Source organism: Aquarana catesbeiana, linkage group LG02, assembly GCF_042186555.1.
Source record: "Aquarana catesbeiana isolate 2022-GZ linkage group LG02, ASM4218655v1, whole genome shotgun sequence".
In the NCBI taxonomy this organism is placed as follows: Eukaryota; Metazoa; Chordata; class Amphibia; order Anura; family Ranidae; genus Aquarana; species Aquarana catesbeiana.
This window is the reverse complement of record NC_133325.1, coordinates 467,021,031-467,043,191: the sequence shown is the minus strand read 5'-3', so window position 1 is coordinate 467,043,191 and position 22,161 is coordinate 467,021,031. Positions and strand designations below refer to the sequence as shown.

At 42.9% G+C, this 22,161-nt stretch overlaps 1 protein-coding gene across 1 annotated transcript in view; it reads right to left on the bottom strand.

Annotated features, from left to right (window-relative positions):
- Positions 1–219: 219 nt before the first annotated feature.
- The window catches only part of SIKE1 (suppressor of IKBKE 1), a 41,269-nt gene continuing 19,327 nt past the window's right edge, over positions 220–22,161 (bottom strand). Inside the window, exon 6 of the mRNA XM_073615694.1 lies at positions 220–671. Coding sequence (XP_073471795.1) covers positions 570–671 — 102 coding nt within the window. The 3' untranslated portion in view covers positions 220–569. The remainder of the gene's footprint in view (positions 672–22,161) is intronic.

Here is a 22,161-nt window from a genome sequence, read left to right as displayed (position 1 = left end):
GTGCAGTTTCATGTTGACTTGCATATGTTTCCCTGTCCTAGAATTGTACTGAAAAGGTGTGCTGTAATAATTCTTACAATATTTAAAATGTGCTGTCAGGCAACATGAGTGGGTAAGTTACAAACCTTTACAGGACGTCATATTGCAGACCACATGTTGTATATACTAAAACATAAAAGGAGAGGGTTGCCAAGTTGTGAACATGAAAAGAATTACACGTGATCATTTAAGGATTTTTTATTCATACATATATTTCTATTTAACTTATTTAAATAATACATCTACATTTTATAATTTTCCCATAAGACAAAACTGAAAGCAAAGTCCAAGTGATTTCAGGGCAGGTTGTGGATTTTTTTCTCTTGAAGTACTGCAATTCTGAAACGAAGACAGATACACTGAAGCCAGCGAATCACCATTAACATCTTCATACTTTCCACTGAAAATATTCACTTTCACTGCAGTACACAGGACAGTATAGGCTGGGGTTTAGAGGATAATAGAAATGGTTCATATTACTGTTGTATGTCCAGTGAATGTATTTTGCAAAGGATGTGGTCTGAAGGGTATCACTGAGTTTTTTCTAATGAATTCCAGTCGGATTCCTTTTTTCCTGAATGCAGTGACTCCTTGCTAACAGATAAGATTTCCCGAAGTTCCTTGTTTTCCAACTATTATGGTAACAAAATTTTAATTAAAAAAAAAAAAAAAAAAAAGAAAAAACATTATACAAAACTATTTAAAGCAATGCAAATTTGAATTTGTTTAGCAAAATATAATTTACTTAGAAAAACAAATGCAAGGAAACTATTTTATACACAATTGGATTCAGAAAATGCATTTTTTTGGGGGTCAATTTATTAGTTGTTCAGTTTTGATTAGTGTGGTTAAGGTTTAGAAACCCTGCAAGGTTTTTATTGCCGTCCCTGCTAAGGAGATTCACTCACCCTTTGTACGTGGCCATTTTAGCAGGGACTGAAATTAAAAGTACAACATCTTGGGTTGTCACTGGAACATAAGTTATGATTTTATAGGCATTTTGATTATAAAAATCACTTCACAAAGATCACCACACCAGTTATGATTAAGGCTTCTTCCACATAGGGCGGGGCTCCATTGGAGTCCACCAGTTCAGCTGAGAATCTGTCTGCTGATCCCCATTGAGCAGGCAAGATGGCAAAGCGGACAAAGACACAGCTTGCTCTCCTCTATGGGTGGTCAGATGTAAATGGACTGCCTGTCCGTTCACACCCAACTGGCATCTAATCCGCTAGACGGATGGGGAACAGATTCCCAATCTGTCTGTTTTTAGTGGATAGGATTGGATTTTGACGAGTGTCAACAAGCACATGTCCGTTGACACCCGCCATTCCATAGAGGAGAATGGAGGGTCCGAATGGGTCTGCCTGAAAAACTGACAGGCGGACACAATCAGTTTGCTAGTGTGAAAGGGGCCTAAATGTTTGAAAGAGGATTTAACATTTTATTTAAATACATTTTCTCATTTCTAGTATTCTTCTCCAGAATAGCTGTTTTAGTACTTTACCAATCTGAACAGTGCATGTCTAGTTTAAAGTGGAACTACACTGAATCTGAGCACCACAAACCAAAAATGCAATTTAATAAATTTCAAACCGCTTTGAAAAACACCCCCTAACATTTTTTGGCCCGTGGCCATCTTAAGTAATAGGGAGGAAGGGTTTTCTCAGCTAAGCCTACCCCCTTGCATGCATGCCTGAGCTAAGGGCTGATGGATTCCAGGAAGTAAATGATCATAATCATGTAGCATTTACTTCCTGGAATCCATCAGCCCTTAGCTCAGGCATACATGCAAGAGGGTAGGCTTAGCTGAGAAAACCCTTCCTCCCCTCCTGAAGACTCTTGGGATATATGACATCATTTGCCTAGGCCTGGAAACCAGGAAGTATATGAAGAAATGCAAAAAAGTTTTAAAACAAGTAAATGAGGTAGTTTCCTATTTACTAATGTGATCAGCATAAGGATTAAAAATAGTCAATGTTTATTGAGAGTGTAAAACGCAACTTTAATTTGTTCTCTTTCACTGTCTAGTAATACTGGCTAAAATCAGGTTGGTTGAACACTTTTAGTTTGCCTTGCAGAACAGCAGAAAGAAAGCCAATTAAAAGCAAAGCAATCTGAAAAAAATAAGTAAAAATTGAAAAAATGTCAGAAAGGCAGGACAGATTTTACATTATAGCGCTTTACAAAAGGGAAAAAGTCCCCTAAGCGGGGTTTTTAGGCAGCTAGCTATAGATATGAGCAAGGCATTAAGTAAAATATTAAAATTCTTTATTGAAGGGTAATGAATAAATGTAACATATAAATATAAATTGGGAGCTCAAGTGGGAAAATACCCATACCAAATACATATAATAGCATCATTTTCATGCACATTCCTTTTTTCACATATATTTTACATGTCATTATTCACTGTGCACATCCCTCACTTCTCTTCCTATCACTGCCATTGTCAGCATTTAAAGACAAGGTCATCCCTGACATATTTTATATTAGTTATACCAATATAGTCATTTCACTCATTTTATTATCCTTCATATGATCAATTCAAGCTGTAATAGATTATTACAACACTTTCTGACCGCCCAACAGTTAAATCTAACCACTAGCCTATATGGGTATATTCATGAGCTAACGCTCTGACAATTTTCGTAGGTTCCGGCCCCACCTCCCCCGTGGCGTGTTGGTGGGGGGGGGGGGGGGGGGGGCAATTATACGTGTGACTCCTTGCAAGCCATATCAAGTGGATTCCTGTTCCCCCTTCTTCCGGGGTGCTGCTATGTGCGGGCACACTGGATGGTCTGGCTGCTATGTGGGGAGGCTCTGATCGAAGGGTACATCCAAACTCAGTGGTAATTATGTGCAAAGTGTTACTAAACATGTTGCTAAACAAACTTGCCTATGCTGTAATTCTTTTAAATAAGCTGGACATACTATTATAAATTTTTCTTTTTTCTTTAGCAAACATCCTCTGAAGAGACCTTAAAATTCATGGGTCGAAACGCATCAGAATTGTTATGCAATAGCCTTATCACATGCTGTGTATAACCTATGTTTGCTATTATATGTATTTGGTATGGGTATTTTCCCACTTGAGCTCCCAATTTATATGTTACATTTATTCATTACCCTTCAATAAAGAATTTGAATATTTTACTTAATGCCTTGCTCATATCTATAGCTAGCTGCCTAAAAACCCTGCTTGGGGGACTTTTTCCCATTTTTCTTGTCCATATTGGGGTGAGCAGCATTGATATCTCTCCTTAATGTGTCTTCCCTCTTTGCTATACATTATGGCGCTTTAACCCCTTCCTGCCCACCAGTGGTATATAAACGTTCCTCAGCACAGGCAAATACTTATAAAATCTTTTTCCGGTGAGAGCAACCAGCCAACACTTAGTGCAGCTGGGGGTCCCCACTAATGATCAGGAAATAATCAGCCAGGTTCCCAAGCAAGCGGAATAGTTCCTGATCATTAGAGGGGACTGAGCATTATACCTAAAGTGCTGCAGATTAGCATTGCATTGATTAGCATTGCAGCTTGAATGTCACAGTGCTTATCTGCAGTACCTTAAAGTAGCAACTTCACATTTAAATTTAATTTATATCCTCCTCCTCTAATATACTAGGCACATTAAAACATTTTGTGGGCAGTGGGTACCTAGTTTTGATTAGTACCCTCTTCCACCCACCCTCTCTTTCCCTGTAGCCTTCTGGGACACATCACAGATCCCAGAAGCCTGTGGGACCATTCACAAAGCACAGTGTGGCTCACACATGCTCAGTGGGAAGCCGGTTATGAAGCCACAAGGAGTCACAGTTGGCTTCCCACAGTAAACATGCCGGCGCTGGGGACCCAAAGACCAGCGACAAACCGGCCAGGTGAGAACAGCACTGGATCCATAGACACGCAAGTGTCATTTTATTAAAAGTATTTTTAGCTGCTGACCTAATTTTCTCTCTCTAGGGTGAAGATCCTCTTTAAGTGTAGTTCTGTATTGCAATTATAAGAGTACATTATTAGCCAGCTCCTGCCTGCCCACAGTACATTTACTGTGGGTGGGCGGAATGGGCAGGATGGATCACATACATGTACGTCATCTAGCGTGTTTCGGATTAGGGGTGCGCGCGCCCCCTGCTAACCTACGATGCCACTGGCTACAGCGTGATATTGTCAACAGGTCATGATTTATGGCTGAGAACTGCTGATCAGCTGTAGCTAATCCCAGCACAGAGTCCTGTGTTTGCATACACACAGGGCTCTGTGCACAGATCTGTGATGGGGCCATTTCTGTTAGTAAAAGAAGCTTAGAGCAGGACTAACAAGCCTTCGTTTTGGAGGCCCTGGAACTCCCTATAAACAGTAATTATTTTTGGCATAAGCAGATCATTAAATCGCCAGTATAAAGGAGTTGCCATGGGTGCTACATATATGCCAAGTATGGTGAATATTTTCCTTAGCAGATGGGAACATAAGGGAGATATTTGGGAAACCTAGACTGAAGTTAACACTCTACAAAAGATATAGCGATGACGTAATCATCATGTGGAGGGGCTCACAGAATAGCTTGATGGAATTTTTGGAAGAGATTAATACTAATGCATCTCTTGTCCACATAATGAGAAAAAAACAAAACAAAAAACTAGCCACTGTGCAGGTTTACATACACCTTCAAACATAAATAATTAAGACAAAAACAATGAAGTCTCTCATGCTGGGCTAGACATCAAGGCTTAGACATCAACAAGGGAGGAAAAGTTTTTTATACTTGGAAATGGTAACACTAGATGGCTTTGCTGCTCTCCAGTAATCCCCAGGGCAATGGAAAGACACTGAAACAAAACAAAAAGAGCGCATGACCACCCTAGCGTAATACAATTTATTGTAAAGATAAAATCTGTAGAACAATGCACTCGCATGGTAGCAGATACAACAGGCATGTCTCATGACCACAACTCACCTCAATGGCTGCTGTAAGGTCTGGGTGTACTGGAGCTCTTCAATAAAGACTGCAGACAGCTGGATACCACAAACCATGGTGCCTAGCATGCCGATGCCACTGCGCGTGAGACCGGACCAGCCTGCGTCACACTATGTAGCCAGGAGACCATACACAAAGGGGAGGGAGGGGATGCAGAGGCATGTCCTGTTTCACAGTGACATCGGCACGCCAAGGACCATGGTTTGTGGTATCCTGCTGTCTGCAGGCTCTACTGAGGAGCTTCAGTACACCCGGACCTTACAAGTGCCATCGGGGGGAGAGTTGTGGTTATGAGTCATGCCCAATTTATCTGCTACCATGTGAATGCATTCTTCTACAGTTTACCTTTACAATAAATTGGATTACAATAGGGCGGTTGTGCGCTCTTTTTTGTTTTGTTTCATATGCTCTTTCTCGGGAGGTTGGAACTGACAACAAATCAATTTTTTGGACTTGGTGATATATAAAAAACTGCAATCAGTTGTGCATATGGACATTCTTTAAGGAGATGGACCATAATGGGTATATCTCCACACACAGTTGCCAGCATCTGGAGGTAAGTAGGTGGGGGGCGGGGTATACCCAAAGGTCAATTTATGCGGCTCTGCCTTAAATTGTAAGCATGTGGATGAGTTCAATAATCAAGCCGAACTACTTACTGATAAATTTGTAGCCAAGGGGTATAAGCAAAAGCAACTTAGGGATACCAAACAACAAGTAGTGTTCCTAGATAGGAATGCACGGCTTATGGATAAACTTAGGGAAGATGGAGATTTTGGTACAAATTTCATTATAGATTTCAACAACCTATAAAAAGTTTGAACAGGTGGTACTAAAACATTTACTAAACAAAAAAAAAAAAAAAAAAAAAAAAAAACACAAACATAAGATACTAGCGAATATTATAACTTGGGAGGGACAAATTGGTCCATAATGTGCTGGATCGCCCCATTAAACTGGGCACATTCTGGGACCAGAAGGGGTTTGATTCCTGTGGTAGATGCAAACCCAGTAGGACGGTATAAAATGAGCCAAGAAAGATCATATCGTTTAAATCTAATGTTACTCAAAGGACTTATCAGGTGAAGCAATTAATTATATGCCAAAGTACTCATGTTACCTATTTTCGTGCCCTTGTGGCCAACAATACTGTATGTAGGCCGGACTACATGCAAACTAGCCACTAGATTAGGGGAACATCTAATAATAAAATATAATAGAATAATAAATATAAAAAAGAGATTTAGAGAATACAATCTCTCCAACCATTTTAGGCTATACCATAATAAAAGATCCTAGCCTCCTAACCTTCTGTGTAGAGAAGATATTGGAGGGCACAAACATGAGTAAGGCAGTGTCAAAAAATGAAACACGCTGGATATATGATTTATGCTCTGTAAATCTGGAAGGGTTGATATAGACAAACTGCTTTATTGCTCATTTTTAAATGTGGCGTTTTCGAATATATGGAGGTGATAACTATGGAGTCATCTTTTTTTTTTTTTTTTAACTTTCCAATTTCTTTTAATATATACATTTTTATATAAAAATGTATTATTAGTTCTAACTGGCATTGAATCATAAATAAAATATATATCAGTATTAGTTTTGCCACGGCATAATTTTTGGACTTGCATTCAGTCCTTTGCCCACAAGATGGCAATATAGGTGGAATTTGTAACCTCACGGCATTCCATTTTTTTATTTCATCAAGGCGTAATCCATTTAGGGTTAGCTGCAAGGTTGTAGTAGTGATAAGTTGTACTCCCCAATTGTCTTGTTATTGTACATTTTACAATGTAAAATAAGCATTGAACACGTCACCATTTTTCTAGGTAAATAGAGTTTTAAAAGGTGCTATTGACATGAAATTTTCACTACGTCGGTAACAACCCATGCAATCTATACAAAGAAACCCAAACAAATAAGTTCAGAAATTAGGTTATTGTTATGTGTAATTAAATGGAATGACACAGGGAAAAAAAGTATTAAACACGCTAACTGAAATTTATTTAATACTTCATACAAATTCCTTTGTTGGTAACAACAGCTTTAAGACGACTCCCGCATGGAGAAACTAGTAGCATGCATTGCTCCAGTGTGATTTTGTCCCACAGTCTTCAAATTTTGAAGGTTCAGTGGGCCTCTTCTATGAACTCTGATCTTTAGTTCTTTCCATAGATTTTCTATTGGATTCAAGTCAGGTGATTGGCTGGGCCATTCTAGAAGCTTTATTTTCTCTTTCTTTGAAACCAATTGAGTTTCCTTGGCTTTGTGTTTGGAATTGTCTTGCTGAAATGTCCACCCTCGTTTCATCACCATCCTTGTAGAGAGCAGCAGATTTTTATCAAGAATGTCTTGGTACATTTTTTCCCTCTCTCCATCCTTCCTTCAATGATATGAAGTTTGCCAGTACAGTATGCTGAAAAACCCCCCACACCATGCTGTTCCCACCTCCAAACTTCACTGTTGGTATGGGGGTGTTTTTGGGGTGATGCGCAGTGCCATTTGACCTCCAAAAATGGTGGGTAATATGGCATCCAAAGAGTTAAATTTTGGTCTCATCTGACCAGACTCCCAGTATTTCACAGGCTTGTCTAAATGTTGTGCAGGAAGCTTTAAACTTGCTTCAACATTCTTTTCCGTCACAAAAGGAGTCTTGCGTGGTGAGCGTGCATACAAGCAATGGCGGTTGAGTGCATTACTTATGTTTTTTTTTTTTTTTTTAAACAATTGTACCTGGTAATTTCAGGTCTTTCTGAAGTGCTCCACAAGTGGTCTTTGGCTCCTGGACAACTCTTCTGATAATTCTTTTCACTCCTCTGTCAGAAATCTTGTGAGGTGCACCTGGCTGTGGCTGGTTTATGGTGAAATTATGTTCTTTCCACTTCCAGATTATGGCCCCAACAGTGCTCACTGACCGAACAAGCTGATATTAATTTGCACTGACAAGGGGCAGGATTGCTTTCTAAATTACTGATAGATTTAGGCTGGTGTCTTGGCTTTCCATGACTTTTTGCACCTCTTTCTTCATGTGTGTTCAATATTTTTTTCCCCTATGTCATTCCATTTTATTACACATAACTTAATTTCTGAACTTATTTGTTTTGGTTTCTTTGTATGTATGGATTGCATTTTGTGGTTACTGACGTCGTGAAAATTTAATGTCAATAGCACCTTTTAGAAATATATTTACCTAGAAAAAGGGTGACATGTTCAATACTTATTTTACCTGCTGTATGTTTGGGTGAAGTGGGCGGTCTTACTTTGTTATTTAAGACGGAAGTGCACCCCATGAATTCCTGTTTCTGAGGACGTTACGTGATGACGAAATGTGTCAAGTGGAACTCCCGCTGCATCATTTCCGGTCTTAGTATAACGCATGTGAATTGCTATTCAGCTTCCCAATAGACTGAGTAGATTGGGTATGTGTTACTATGTATGATTGATTTTTGGAGTCAGCCTCTGCATGCTATTGTTTTTTTTTACAAATAAATCAATGTTTTTTTACAAACTGGGAGGATCCCTCTTGTCTCTTTATTTTTTTGGTCCCCGTCACTTGAGTCAATGGAATACTGATCAGTTTGTCAACGAGGAGAGGACACCCACCTCAGGCATCCATCCAGTGGTATGATCTGGTTCTTGAGTGACCAAAGCATGGCTGACTTCTCTTGTTGTAGAACAAGGAGGTTATTACTATCTGGGGAGTGTGGATTGATTTATATGAGCACCTGGTGATACAACACGTCAAGGGGTGACTTCTGGTGTCAAGATACAAGTGTCATCTTCACTTATTTATGGACTGTCAACTTTATTTGTGGAATATTGTACACAGATATTACCTCATTATGGACTGAGCACTTTAATACTACAAATTTGTAATTATTTGTAGTAGCATTCATTATATTCACTAATTGTTTTATGTTGTAAGCGCTATTTAGCATATAATTGGTGTTTATTTGTAATATGCACTTATTCATTTTTTTCCAAAGACATTAAGCAGAATAGATTTTGGCCTAAATTCATGAAGAAATTGGATTTATATTTTATTGGATATGTTTGACAAAGTAGAGGGTATTTTTTTGCAAAATCTTCTGTGTTTTTTCACTTAAAGAATAAAAAATATTTAAAATAAAACCCAGTGGTAATCAAATACCACCAAAAGAAAGCTCTATTTGTGTGAAAAAAAATGATATAAAATTTCATTTGTGTACAGTGTTACATGACCAAGCAATTGAAAGTTAAAGCAGCGCAGTGCTGAATAGCAAAAAATGCTCTGGTTATGAAGGGGTAAAAGCTTTCGGAGGTTAAGTGGTTAAAAATAAAAGCACCAAAACATGGAAAAAAAAATTATATATTTTTATATTTATTTATATTAATATACTAGAAAAAAAACCACAAAACAGATTTTTATTTAAACAATTTACCAAATAAAAGCCTTCTATATTCTTAAAAAGACAATACTATTATTGCTAATCAACACAAGCTCATGCTGCTAAATTTTGCCTGAGCATCTAAGCATCTGTGAATTTTGCTTAGAAAAGAGTTAAAGTGTATCTTTAGCCAAATTTTTTTTTGGTAGAGTATATTGGGAGGATTTTGTGCTCAGCCATATGTCAAAAACGACTATAGAGACTATTTAGGAAGTCTGAATTCAGGAAGTTGTGCATGGGGTTAGGGGCACTCAGGCACCGCAAAGGCAAGATGTGGAACCTAAGCATGCATGCTATACAGTTATGAAACAAGTTTGCTTTTTTTGATATGCAACAGGTATGCGAATGAATGGGTTATCATCAAGAGGTGGCCTGATAGTGCTGCATAGTTTTCAATGGATATACCAACTTCATGAAAAATTTCAGAGTGAAGCAAGACAGTCTTGTTGCTGGAAGGAGTAACTCTTTTCTATAGCTATACAATAAACTATGCTACTTGCTCATTAGTGAAGATTGCTGTATACAGTTGTCTCTAGCACTAACCAACATCTGATACAGCTGCTAAAAAGCTACAAGTAAGGAGGCTTGTAACAAAACACCAGCTGGTTCCTTAATCAACAGCTGTCATTTCTAGCACAATGCAACCACCCTCAAAGCTCTTTCTGCCCCCTCCACAAACAGAAAAAAACTGTACATTTACCAGTCTTTTATACTAAATGTGCAAATAATCATTTCCAGAGCGTTTATTTTTATTTTATCATAATGTTAAATGTTCTCTATAGCTCTGATCCCCCCTGACCACCCTCCCCTCCGTCATTATGCAGGGAGGTTAGGGCAAGAGGAGATAAGTTTTAAGGTGAAAGTCTGCTTTAAAAGCAAATGTAAATGCTAAACAAAGAACTCCTCTTGTTTGTGCTCTTTTGGGCTTTTAAATATACAACTGGAAGCATTTTGTAGTATCTCTTTGATAAGAGAAATTAAACAAAGCCTGTTGATCTTGTCAGAAATTCAAAGCTGCCTCTTCCACTACTCACTTCATCTCAGAAAGGAGATTTAGCCCTCCTACTTCTTCTCATGGCTTCAAAGTGGAAGTAAACTCCCATGCATGATTTTTACCTATAGGTAAGCCTATAATAAAGCTTACCTATAGGTACTGTAAATATCTCCTAAACATGCACTGGTTAGGAGATATTTACTGTACATGCAACCAGTGACGTCACCGGCGCATGCGCGCTGAAGGAACGGCATACACGTGCCGCTCCTTCAGAGTCCTGTGCCATAAAGGGCAGCTCCCATGAGCGGGAGTGACATCACTGCAGCTCCAGCCACTCACACAGCCGGAGTCCGCAATGCTGGAAGAAAGACCGGGTGAAGATGCAAGCCCCTTCAGCAGTGACAGCGTGCCGCTGGAGGGATTCGTTCTAAGGTAAGTTTCACATAATGTGCTAGTATGCGATGCACATTATAATATTGTCTTGCAGGGTTTTAGAAGAAAAAAAAAACAAAAAAAAAAACCTTAGTTAGACTTACCGGTGACGGTATTTCTACAAGCCTTTCAGGACAGCACCTTGGAGAGAGCGCAGCTCCACCTCTTAGACAGGAAACACTGCGTGACAACGCTCCTTTAAAAAGCAGCTGCTTCTACCATGCCGTCAGTTGTTACCGAGAAATCCTCAGACATGCTGGAAAATATAATCAGACAATTACCAGGTTCTATAATTATACTTTACATATGATAACTAAGGGAGGGAAGTAGGCTGCTGTCCTGAAAGGCTCGTAGAAATACCGTCACCGGTAAGTCTAACTAAGGTTTTCTCCCTTCGCCTTTCAGGACAGCACCTTGGAGAGGATAACCGAGAAACTTACTTCAGGGTGGGACTACTACCTGCAAAACCTTCCTACCAAATGATTGGTCCGAGGCTGATAGTAGATCCAAGCGGTAGTGCCTTATGAAGGTCGAAAAACTGGACCATGTGGCAGCCTTGCAGATTTGCTCAGGAGATGCCCCGGCCCTTTCTGCCCATGATGCCGCCACTGGTCGAGTAGAATGAGGTAATACCCCTTCCGGAGGTTCCAGACCCAAAGATTTGTATGCCTCTTTAATGGCTTGCTTTAACCATCTTCCGAGGGTGCTCTTGGAAGCTTTACCTCCTTTGTGAGTACCTTCCATTAAAACAAAGAGTGAAGATGACTTTCTGATTTCCTTTGTTCTTTCCAGATATTTAAGCAGACACCTCCTGCCATCAAGAGTATGGAAAGCTTCTTCTCCTGCCCCGAAGGTAAAGGACAAAAAGTAGGGAGAATGATTTGCTGTGTACGGTGAAAAAACCGAAGCCACCTTTGGTAGAAATGCTGGATCCATCCTTAAGACTACCCTATCCTGTAGACATCTCATAAAGGGCTCTTTAATTGAAAGGGCTTGTAACTCAATAATTCTACGTGCGGAAGTTACTGCTACCAGTAAAATAGTCTTTAACGTCAAGAAACTTAATGATGCTTCTTCTATGGGTTCAAACGGTGCCTTAGTTAGTCCCTGAAGAACTAAAGATTAATCCCATTTGGGAAAACAACAGGTCTAGGCTTTACTTTTGCCATTGCCCTAAAAAATCTGATTATTAAAAGGTTCCCCTGACAAGGTTCTTTCCAAAAAAACTGATAAAAGCAGCTACCCGCGTCTTGAGCGTACTTGCTGCTAACCCCTTCTCCAATCCCTCTTGAAGAAATTCCAAAACTGAAAATGTGGTACGAAAATCAAAGTTTTTACTGGAACTCTAAGAATTATAGATCTTCCAGACTTTAAAGTAAATGTCTCTTGTCACTTTTTTTCTACTTGCAAGAAGGGTAGAAATAAGGTTCTCTGATAAACCCTTCTGTCTTAAGATTTGTTCTTCAGAAACCAAGCTGTTAGTTTGAGATAAGCTGGATCTGGATGGAGAATTTGGCCCTGACTCAACAGATCTGCCCTGATTGGTAATCTCCAAGTAGGTTTCACTGAGAGGTTCATCAAGGTTGAAAACCAGGGTCTTTTTGGCCAATAAGGAGCTATTAATATTAGCTCCGTGGACTCCAATCTGAATTTGGTTAACACCGTTGGTATCAGTTGAAACGGGGGAAAAGCGTAGGACAGATGGAAGTCCCACTTGTGAGCTAACGCATCTACTCCGAGAGCTTGATCCTGTCTCTGGAGAGAGAAGAAGACTGGTATTTTTGCATTTTCCTGTTTTGCAAAGAGGTGCACCTGGGGATAACCCCAACTCCTGGAAATTGTTTCGAATAATTCCTGATTGAGAGACCACTCTGGTTCCCTTATTTCTTTCCTGCTAAGGAGATCTGCTAAGGTGTTTTCCGTCCCCTTCAGATGGACTGCTGATAGAGAGGCCACATTGTTCTCTGCCCATCTTAGGATCTGATGAGCTAGACCCATTAGGGTTCTGCTTTTTGTGCCCCCTTGCTTTGTTAAATATAATACTGCCGTCATATTGTCTGACAATATTTGGATGTTGATTCACTAGAAATTCCCGGAGGGAGAGGAGGCTTAGGTGAACAGCCTTTAACTCTCTCCAATTTGAAGATCTTCTCGCTTCTGGTTTGGTCCAAACTCCCTGAATCGTTTTTTCTTCCAGATGAGCTCCCCATCCCCATGCGCTGGCATCTGTAGTCAGCCTTCTGGTTACCGAAAAGACCCAAGGAAGCCCTTTTGAAATGTTTCCTTGGTTCCTTCACCACCAGAGCGATCTTTTTGCTCTTGCCCCCATGTTGAATTTCTTCTCCAGAGGTTCCTGGTATGACCAATTCATCAGAATATCTGATTGCAGAGGACGGGCATTCAACCTGGCCCACTGTACCGAAGGAATTGCCGCTGTCAACAGTCCCAGAGCGGACATGGCTTGTCTTACAGAAATCTCTGCGTTGGATTGAAGTGTTTTCAGGGTCAACTGCATCTTCTCTATTTTCTCCTGGGGTAGAAAAATTTTCTGTTCTATCGAGTCTATTTCGTACCCCAGAAACCTTACCCTTTGAGATGGTATTAAGTTTGACTTCTGAAGATTGAGAAGCCATCCCAAACTTCTTAGATGTGTTTGAACTGTCTGTAGGTTGACCTCTACTTGACCCTTTGAGTCTGCAAACAGTAGCAGGTCGTCCAAATAGGGTACTATTGAAATCCCCTTCAGCCTCATGGGCTCCAAAGATTCCGCCATCACCTTTGTGAATACCCTGGGAGAGGAGGAAAGACCGAAAGGCAGAGCCCGAAACTGCAGGTGCCAAATCCCCCCCCCCCCAGATTGACTGCGAGGCGCAGGAACCTTTGTGATGGGGGCGCTATTGGTATATGGAGATAGGCATCTCTCAAATCGATGGAAGCCATATAACATTTGGGGGTTAGCAAGTTCCTCACTGAGAAAATCGTAACCATCCTGAATTTTTTGTATTTTATAGATCGATTTAGAACCTTCAAATTGAGAATCAGGCGGAACTTTCCTGATGGCTTTTTGACCAGAAAAATGTGGGAGTAAAACCCCTTCCCCTCTTGATCTTTCGGAACCTGGGAAATGACCTTCTGTTGCATCAGCTCCTGTAACAGAGACTTCATGGCCAGAGCCTTTTCCCGATCCTTTGGCAGGTTTGTGATGTAAAACTGATTTGGGGGGCTTTGTGAGAATTCCAATTGATAACCCTTTTTGATTAACCCCAGAACAAAAAGGACTCTTTGTTGTTTTTTCCCAAATTGGTAAGAAGTCCTGTAGTCTCCCCCCTACTAGATGGTCATTGTTTTTTAGGGGTTTGTTCTGGGGTTCTAAAGAGTACCCCACCTCTACCTCTTTGAGAAGACCAGGGTCTCTTCTGTGTGTGGTCCTTTTCCTTATCGGCTTGTCGAAAAGGACGAAAATTTTTCCTCTGCTGTACCGTTTTCTTCTACTGTGGGAAAGCTTTCTTCTTATCTGCTGTCCTGTCAAGGACAGTCTCCAGTTCTGGCCCAAACATTAGGTCTCCTGAAAAGGGAATTCAGTTTTACTTTAGAAGCTGAATCCCCTGACCAGGTCTTTAGCCAGAGTGCTCTTCTTGCTGAGTTAACAAGCGCAGAGGACCTGGCTGACATCCTGATAGATTCTGCAGAGGCATCTGCCATATATTTTACTGCCTTAAGCAGGGTAGGGAAGGACTCCAATAAGTCTTTTCTGGAGGTACCTGCAACTACATGATTTTTAAGTTGATCTAACCAACACTCCAGATTCCTAGCCACAACTGTAGCCGCCATTGCTGGCTTAAGATTAGCTAGAGATGAGTCCCAGGCTTTCTTCAGTAGCCCATCTGCCCTCTTATCCATAGCATCTTTGAGAATACCCATGTCCTCAAAAGCTAAATCAGTTTTCCTAGATACTTGAGAAAAAGCAGCGTCTATCTTTGGTTTTTTTATTCCACAACAGTTCCTCATTCTCCTCAAAAGGAAACCTCCTTTTGAGGGCTTTAGAAAAAAACTGTCCTTTCTCTGGATCCTTCCATTCCTTTTTAATAGTGTCTGTTAACACTTTATGCACAGGGAACACCCTGTGTTTAATTTCCTCCAGCCCCAGGTACATCTTGTCATGCACGGACAGCTGAGCTTTTTCTTCCTGGATCTCCAGGGTAGTATAAATTGCCTTGAGTAATTCATCCACCTCCTCAAGTGAAAGCTTATATCTAGATGATCTTGACTCTTCTTCCACCTCCTCCTCCTCAGAATCAATGGTTGAGGGTGGAATGCTTTCCCTTTCCTCCCCCGACTCACTTTCCACCTGTCTGGAAGTGGACTGAGGGAAACTGGAGTGAGAACTCTGTTCTTGGCTGGAACTCTGGCCGCGTTTCACAAGGGAACGCACTGTCCCTAGGGCCTCTGCTAATTCCTTCCTCACAGAAGATAAGAGTTCTTTGCACTCTTGTGAGGATTCTTCTTTTACTAAATCCACAATGCAGGATTTGCACAGTGGTTTGGGCCAACAGTCCCTTAAAGGATTTTTGCATGAGGGGCACTTTCTCCCTGTTCTCTCTGATTTGGCAGTAGCTTTCTGAAATAGAGAAACAAGAAAAAGCCAGGTCCTTAGAACTAAGGCTTCAGAGAAAAGTAGTACCTCCAGCCAACACCCTAAGTGCCCAGAGTCTCACTCCTTTGCTAAACTGCTAATGGAAAAATTTTACCCCATAGCAGACAGCAGCAGTCTTTGAACCATATAAAGATAAAAACACCCAGTGATATAAAAGGAAAGGAGGTGCCACCGCACCTCTCCTACCTGGGCCTGGCCGGGAACCTGGGCGCCCGCATCCGCCATTGCTGCTGACGATTCCGCTGTCTCCATAGTGAAATCCGCAGCTGCTGCACTGTGTACAAGGCTCCATGTGCCAAACAAAAGGAAGTCCCGGCCAGAGGACCCGCCCCTTCCTCCTGCGTTCCAGCAGCAGGAACCAATCGCTGCTATGCCCCGCCGGAAGTCTCCGCCCACCGGAACTGGCATCATCCGCTGTCTGGGATTCGGCGCCGCCATGGACGCTCTTACTGAGCACAACCGTGGCCCCCCGAACACCCCGGGTGGAAAAACTTCTGGCAGACCATTACTCCTGTGAGCCGGAGAAGGAAGGGACACCGGAGCACCCCCCTCATGTGTGGGAAGGAGCTGGGCTGGTCTGAGTACCCAATCATGGAGGTCCTGCCAAAACCCTCTCCTTGGAGAGAGCGCAGCCCCTCTGGTTCCCCAAGCAGTGCTTCCACCATGGCGGAGGAAACACTAAAACTGACGGCATGGTGGAAGCAGCTTCTTTTTAAAGGGGCGTTGTCACGCAGTGTTTCCTGTCTAAGAGGTGGAGCTGCGCTATCTCCAAGGTGCGGTCCTGAAAGGCGAAGGGAGAAAAAAAAAAAGGGATTTTTATAACAGCTTACCTGTAAAATCCTTTTCTTGGAGTACATCACGGGACACAGAGCACCATAGTAATTACTACGTGGGTTATAGGCCACCTTCAGGTGATGGACACTGGTACAACCTCAAGAGGAAGTTGCCTCCCTATATAACCCCTCCCATACCAGGAACACCTCAGTTTTTGTAGCAAAGCAATATACATATACCCCAGAAGAAGAGGGGCGGGACCTCTGTGTCCTGTGATATACTCCAAGAAAAGGATTTTACAGGTATGCTGTTATAAAAATCCAATTTTCTTTATCATACATCATGGGGCACAGAACACCATAGTAATTACTATGTGGGACGTCCCACAGCAATGCTATTTGAGGGGAGGGAGACACAACCCGTAGGGCGCCAACAGACTTGAGGACCTATACTGTTGCCTGCAGCACACTGCACCCAAAGGCGATATCCTCATGCCCTTTTTTACATCCACTTGATAAAATCTGGTGAATGTATGGACTGCAGACCAAGTTGTGGCCTTGCAGATCTGAGCCATGGAGGCTTGTGATGCACTGCCCTGGAAGCACTAACCGCTCTAGTAGAGTGCACTTTGACATGAAAGGTGAAATCTTACCTTTGAACCATTAGGCCTGAATTATAACTTGCCGAATACACTTAGCAATAGTGGATTTCGACGCTGCCTGTCCCTTCCTAGGACCCTCTGGCAGCATAATAAAACATCAGTCTTTCAGACCTGAGCATGCATCTTTAAATAGACCCTGACCGCTCTCACTACATCAAGACAATGTAGTGAGTTCTCTACCCTAGAACCTGGTTTTGGAAAAAAACGACGGTAGGACAATATATCTTGGTTTAGGTGAAAATAAATAAATATGGCTTCTTTACAGGAAAGAGCAGCCAACTCCGATACGCTTTTGCAGAGGGTACAGCAACCCGAAACACTATTTCCCTTGTCAGAAGGACCAAGGGAGTATGTTGTAAGGGTTCAAAGGGCTGTTTTTGCAATACCGACAAAAAACTAAGTTCCCAAGGGTTCAAGGGTGGTCTAACTGGCGGAATAAGCCGTATTACCCCTTGTATAAAAAACCCCGGACCAAAGAATGCGAAGCAAGCAGTCTTTGAAATAAGACCGATAAAGCCGAGACTTGGCCCTTAATAGTACTCAAAGCCAGCTTAATTTGTACTTGTAGAAAAAACAAGAATTCTACCAATGTTATATTTCCGAGGGTGGCAACCCTTGGATTCACACTAGGAAACATAAGCCCTCCAGAGTCTATAATATTCAACTCTGGAAGCCGGTTTCATTAATGAAGGTAGAAATCACTGACCCGGAGAGACTATGTCTCTTCAGGATGTTGTCTTCAATAGCCAAACTGTCAAACTTAGAGTTTGTAAGGTAGGATGGAATATCGGCCCCTGTAAGAGTAGGTCTGGCTGTAGTGGAAGGGACCATGGATACCCCACCGCCATCTTTACGATTTCTGCAAACCAGGACCTTCTGGGCCATGCTGGGGCTACAATAATTACCAGCTTTCTTTCCAGCTTGATCCTGCGAAGAAGCCGTGGCAGCAACTGAATAGGGAAAAAAGCCTAACTCAGTGAAAACTGACCCCATGGGGTCACCACGCATCTGTCTCGCATGCGAGTGGATCCCTTGTCCTTGACATAAAGTTGACCAACTACATATGTTGAACCTGGACGCCAAAAGATCTACGTCCGGGATCCCTCATCTTTGGCTATAGCCAGAAAGATTTCGGGGTGAAGGGACCACTCCCCCAGGAACAACTGCTGGCGACTCACTTAGTCCGCCTGCCAATTCTCGATTCCTAGAATGAAGCCTGCCAATAGGCAAGGAACATCCTTTTCCACCCAAGCTAGAATATGGTCCACCACTCTGTGTGCTGTGTGACCCTTAGTGCCCATTTGGCGATTGATATAGGCCACAGCTGTGGCATTATCGGATTGGATCATGACAGGACAATCCCGTAGCCTGAATGTTCAGGGCTTCAGAGCCAGACGCACTGCCCAAATCTCTAGGATGTTGATGGGAAAGGCTTTTTCCATTCTGGACCACTGTCCCTGGACAGTTGTCTTTTCCAGTACTGCTTCCCAACCTGAAAGGTTGGCATCTGTCATTACCACTTTGCATGTAACTGGTATGAAGGTTTTTTTCCTTCTGCAGATTCCTGGATACCAAGCACCAACTGAGGCTCTGGAACACCTTTGTGGACAGCCACATTGGCAAGTCAAAAGCTTGAATTGTTTTGTTCCAAGCAGACAGGATACTATTTTGCAACAGTCTCGAATGGAACTGGGCATAGGGAACCGCTTTGAATGAAGCCACCATTGTTCCGAACAACCTCATGCAAAGGTGAATGGAGGGATCTCCTTTCGACCTGACCATCCGCACCAGCTCTCTTATGGAACTGATCTTTGCCTGAGGCAAGAACACCTTTTTCTGGGCTGTGTCTATGATCAGACCCAAGTACTCCAGCCTTTTTAGAGGTAACTGGTTGTAATGCGTATGCTTTGCTCGAAACGAGCCACCGACTGGTCTATTAGCATTAGATCATCTAGGTACGCCAAGACTGTTATGCCCTGTGCCCTTAACCTGGCTAGAGGTGGGGCCAGGACCTTTGTAAAACACCAGGGATGCTGTAGCTAGCCCGAAGGGCAAGGCTACAAACTGGAAATGCTGCTGTTCTACCTCGACCTGCAGAAACCTTTGGTGAGCGGAAGTATAGGAACATGCAGATAAGCATCCCTGATGTCAATAGATGCCAGAAGTTCTCCTCCTCGTAGGATAGAAACCACTGACCTGATCGACTCCATGCGAAAGGAGCGGATCTTCAGGAACTGATTTAGATTTTTTAGATCTAGAATGGGTCTGACATCTCCATTCGGTTTTAGTACTGTAAAGAGGTTTGAATAAAACCCCAAACCTTGCTCCTCTGTGGGGATTTGTATGATCCCCCCGAGCCATTAAATCGGGCTAATGCCCGAAACAGAGATGGCCTTTTCCCTGGATCTTTGGGAACGTTTGACCTCAGAAAACGAGACGGTGGAAAGTCCCAAAATTCCAGTTTGTACCCTAGAATTACCATGGAGATGACCCATCTGTCCTGAATTTCCTCTTGCCAGACTTCTGAGAACTGCAGAAGTCTTCCCCCCAACCTGGCAAGGGGGGGCACCCCTTCATAATGAGGCTTTAGAATTCTGTTTTGCAGGTTTCTGGCCCCAGAACTTCTTTTGTGCCTGGGCCTGACCCCGAGGTCTTCCTCTAGAGTCTGACGGCGGAGGCCATTGCCACTGCCTAGTGGCAGATGCCCCTGGCGCAGGAGAAAGAGTCCACTTAAGTGAAGGGCTTTTATTCTTTCTTTTGACTGGCAAAAGAGTACTTTTCCCACTGGAAATTGTTTGGATGTATTTGTCCAAATCATCCCCAAATAGCCAATCCCCATGAAAAGGAGAACCAATCAGGAGCTTTTTGCATGGTGCTTCGGCTGACCATTTTTTTAACCACAGGATTCTATGCATGTGTACTAGCACAAGCGCAAGGCGGGACGCCTGGTAAGAGTCTATGGAAAAACATAATGCTCTTGGTAGCTCGGCCAAATCCCGGGCTTGCTGTACAGGAACCTCTTTAAGGGCCTGTCTAAATTGGTCCTTTAGGGACTGACAGATGCCTATTGCAGCGACTGCAGGCTGAGTAACGGCACCTGCAAAAGAAAAAGAGGACTTTACCAGGAATTCCAACCTTTTATCTGTTGGACCCTTAAGCATTTGTGTATTGTCTACTGGACAATTTAGAGTTTTATTCACACTGGAAATCGCAAGGTCAACTGCTAGTACATTCCATTTTTTTGGTGAATTTCTCCTCCATGGGATAGAGAACTGAGAATCTCTTTGGAGGGAAAAAATGCTTATCCGGGTGATCATAAATAAGCTTTCTTAGTAAGGCATGGAAAGGAAACGCATGCAAAGGCTGCGAAGGTTTTAAGGAACCCAAGGAAGAAACCAAACTTTCGGCAGACTCTATTAGGGGTAGCATGAAAGTAGAACGGACCATATCCGTAAGAGATTGTATCAGCAGCTTCTCAGATTGCGAGGCTGAAAAAGGGTTAATCTACCGTTGTTTCCTCCACAGAGGAGTCATCGGTTTGTCTTTCCTCCTGATTGCCTGAGGGTAAGACCTCATCCTGTACCCACTGTTCCCCCTGCAAAGGGTCTAAGGTGGGGGAGGGGGATCTAACACGCTTCCTATCCATTTGAATGGAGGATGCGATGAAAGCCGCTAATCTTCCCTCTAGGCCCTGCAGGGTGGAGGAAAAGGCATCTTCAGTCATGTATACAGGGGCTGAGATGTGAGAAGCAGCTGCACCACCAATTTGTTCCAATGACTCACCCTGGCTTGCCATATCTGTTATTTCAGGCGAGGATGACAGTGTGGAGACACGACTGGAGTTCCTAGCACCTGGGGGTGAAGTCTTTGATACATTGTGGTGTCTTTTTTGGTACGCATAGTCCTAAGCACAAAAGCTGAGGCACTGTTTAAATGCACTATTTGCTGAACATAGTCTGACAGTGTAATGCCGCTATACAAGTTCAGGCTAGCGCTGAGAAAAATGTCCTTTCCGTTTAGGAATGTCCTTTGCAGCCCTTACGTGCCCCACAGCTCCTGTGTCCAGAGTGTAGCCAGGCTTGCTTCAGCCAAGGAGAGACCGCTCCAGTAAAACTCTTAAGCCTGTGCCGTGCGTCCTCGTGGACGCTGTGTCCTACACACGGCATTGCGCCTAGGCCCCGCCCCCTCCGTCTAGCCGCCCCCCTCGATTCGTTTTTCAAAAAACGTTCCCACGCATGCCGCGGGCGGCCTTTGAGTCTGCAGACCCAACAGGGGGCGGGGGAAGAGGCAGAGCCCAATGACACAGGCAGGAAGAGAAAAACACATGTGGAGTGAAACTCGGGACTTCCACCCCCCCCGCGGGGGGGTACATCACTTGCTGATTCCCTAACCCTCCTGGTCCCTTCAGGGGGGAGAAAAGCATGGCAGATCTCTTACCTCATGAGGAATCCCCCTGTGCAAGCTGCTGCGGCCACACACAGACTGACAGTGAGCTGAAGTGAAGATAACCCATTAAGGTATGTGCAAATACTCCCTCTAGTGGAGATTTAAGTCATGACAACATTTTTCCCTAAAGAAAACCTTAGGTGGACTATTATAGTTCCTAGGCTTCTTCCCTTACCTTATCCCCGCCACTGGATTCTGCTGAATTAACAGACAGATCCAACCTTCACCCATCACGGTGGGCTGCGTTTAGCAAACCTTCAAGGACCGGGTCCCTTTTTATCGGGGTTCCACTCCCTTGGACCTGTAATAGCACACCGCCAGAAAAAGCTTTAGGTAATGTAGCATGACCAAAGCTCTGGGTCCCGAGGTCCAGCCCTGCAAAGAGAGGTGTTACAGGCAAAACCTCATACTTTGTATACGAGGCCCGGGTACCGTCCACCTTGGCCTCAGTGCCACTTTGGATGGATCCGGTCTGTGGAGGCTATTTAAATCCAGCAAGGATCCCTCCTGGAGTTCCTCAGAGCACATCTTCACTCGTGACCAACACCTTAGACACTGGCGGAAAAACTGAGGTGTTCCCGGTATGGCAGGGGTTATATAGGTAGGCAACTTTCTGTTTAGGGTGTGCCAGTGTCCATCACCTGAAGGTGGCCTATAACCCACATAGTAATTACTATGGTGCTCTGTGTCCCGTGATGTACGATAAAGAAAAGACAGTAGTTTACTATCCATTTAAAAGGGATAAA